The sequence below is a fragment of the Neoarius graeffei genome, chromosome 20 (genome assembly GCF_027579695.1).
Source record: "Neoarius graeffei isolate fNeoGra1 chromosome 20, fNeoGra1.pri, whole genome shotgun sequence".
NCBI classification, from domain to species: Eukaryota; Metazoa; Chordata; class Actinopteri; order Siluriformes; family Ariidae; genus Neoarius; species Neoarius graeffei.
The window spans coordinates 7,571,342-7,572,935 of NC_083588.1; the positions used below are offsets into that span (position 1 = coordinate 7,571,342).

The 1,594-nt window shown below is 39.2% G+C and overlaps 1 gene segment (V, D, J or C); it reads right to left on the minus strand.

Moving 5' to 3' along the window:
• Window positions 1-203: 203 nt before the first annotated feature.
• Window positions 204-641, minus strand: LOC132869146 (Ig heavy chain V region 914-like). The segment is given in 2 exon segments: window positions 204-511; window positions 605-641. Coding segments are annotated over 2 exon segments (345 nt in total).
• Between the last annotated feature and the right edge of the window lie 953 nt (window positions 642-1,594).

The window sequence follows — 1,594 nt, forward strand, 5'->3', positions numbered from 1 at the left end:
CTTTGACATTTCACACCTACTGAAGGAAGTAAAATATTCAATTCATCCAGTTTTAATCCAGATCAAGACACATAAAAGAGTGAATCACAGGTTTCAGGGGAGGATAAAAAGTAAAAGTGTGACTGAGATGGTTTATTAGTTGCACTGAGAGGATCTCTCAAACGCGTCTCAAAGTTTTTGGAAGGGGAATCCACTATTCTGTGTCACTGTGTGTCTCTCACGCAGTAATACACAGCTGTGTCTTCAGTCTGCAGATTCTGTCCTCGAATTGTTATTGTGTTAGTAGCAGTGTCTCTGGAGATGCTGAACTTATTTTTCAGTTTCTCACTGTAAGCTGTACCACCACTACTACTGATGTATCCAATCCACTCCAGAGATTTTCCTGCAGGTTGTCGGATCCAAGCTGTACCATAGCTCATAACTGAGTATGAAACCTTGCAGTGGATGGAGAGACTCTGGCCTGGCTGGACTGTCATGGAAGCAGGCTGAGTCAGTTCCTCACCATGCACATCTGTGGAGGAAAACACATGGTGATATTTCACACAATATACGCTGCACATTTATTGTTATTGTCATAAATGAATGAATTTGATAAAGCACTCACAGGAAGCAGCTGCCAGCAGGAGAGATGGAGAGAACATGGTGTGTGTTGTTTGTACTGGGGTCTTCTCTGTTCTCCAAAGTTTAACAGAGACCATCACACCACATAAATAGAGCGATATCCAGCCCTGACTCTTGTATTTGCTTATCTGCTGATGATAGGAGGAGAACGGATTTCAAATTTTTTAAATCATGAGGAGGAGATTCATCTTATGGAGAATGTGTGGCGTTTTAATGTAACTCATCTTTTCAAATACAGAAAGCTCTTTCCCAACTTCCATTATTTATAAATCAATAATACAGGGAATTATACATATAGAGAAACTCACAACAAGGATTAGATACTAAATTAGGGTGATGATTATGATATGTGTTTGAGGACATAATCTCCTGTCCTACCCACTTCTGCCCTTTTTTTTTTCAATATTTTCTCACAAACTCTGTTGGTTCTTTTCCCCACAATATTAACACATTAGTTCTTGAAACCACAGTGATGTGAACAAGGATGCAGCAGAAAACATGTCACGCAGCATCACATGAGCTCCCAATCCACTGCCATGTTGAACCACAGGCTGCTCAGTGGAGAGATGAGTGGATGATGAGAAGGTTCTATGTGGAACCCGACAATAGAATGTTTCACTGTTGGAAAGAGTTCCAAGTAGGACCATATAGAAGCTGAGAACCCTGAATTATCCACAGAACAATTAAACCATTCTAATGCCTCTGAATGAAAAAAGGATATGATTTTATACAGTGTAACATCATACAGATTCACATTTCATTGGAAAAGTTTAAACAGGGGTTTATTTGTATAAAATTAGACAATCGATCAACTTCCTTATTTCAATCTTTCTGAATTTACCATGAAATCAGGTTCTCCAGAACAAAGAGCCTTATCTACTGATCCACACAACACAGGTTGCTGATATGCTGTATGTAATTCTGTTTAATCTGAGCGTCATGATTCATAGCATAACGTGAGAAGAAAAATGGC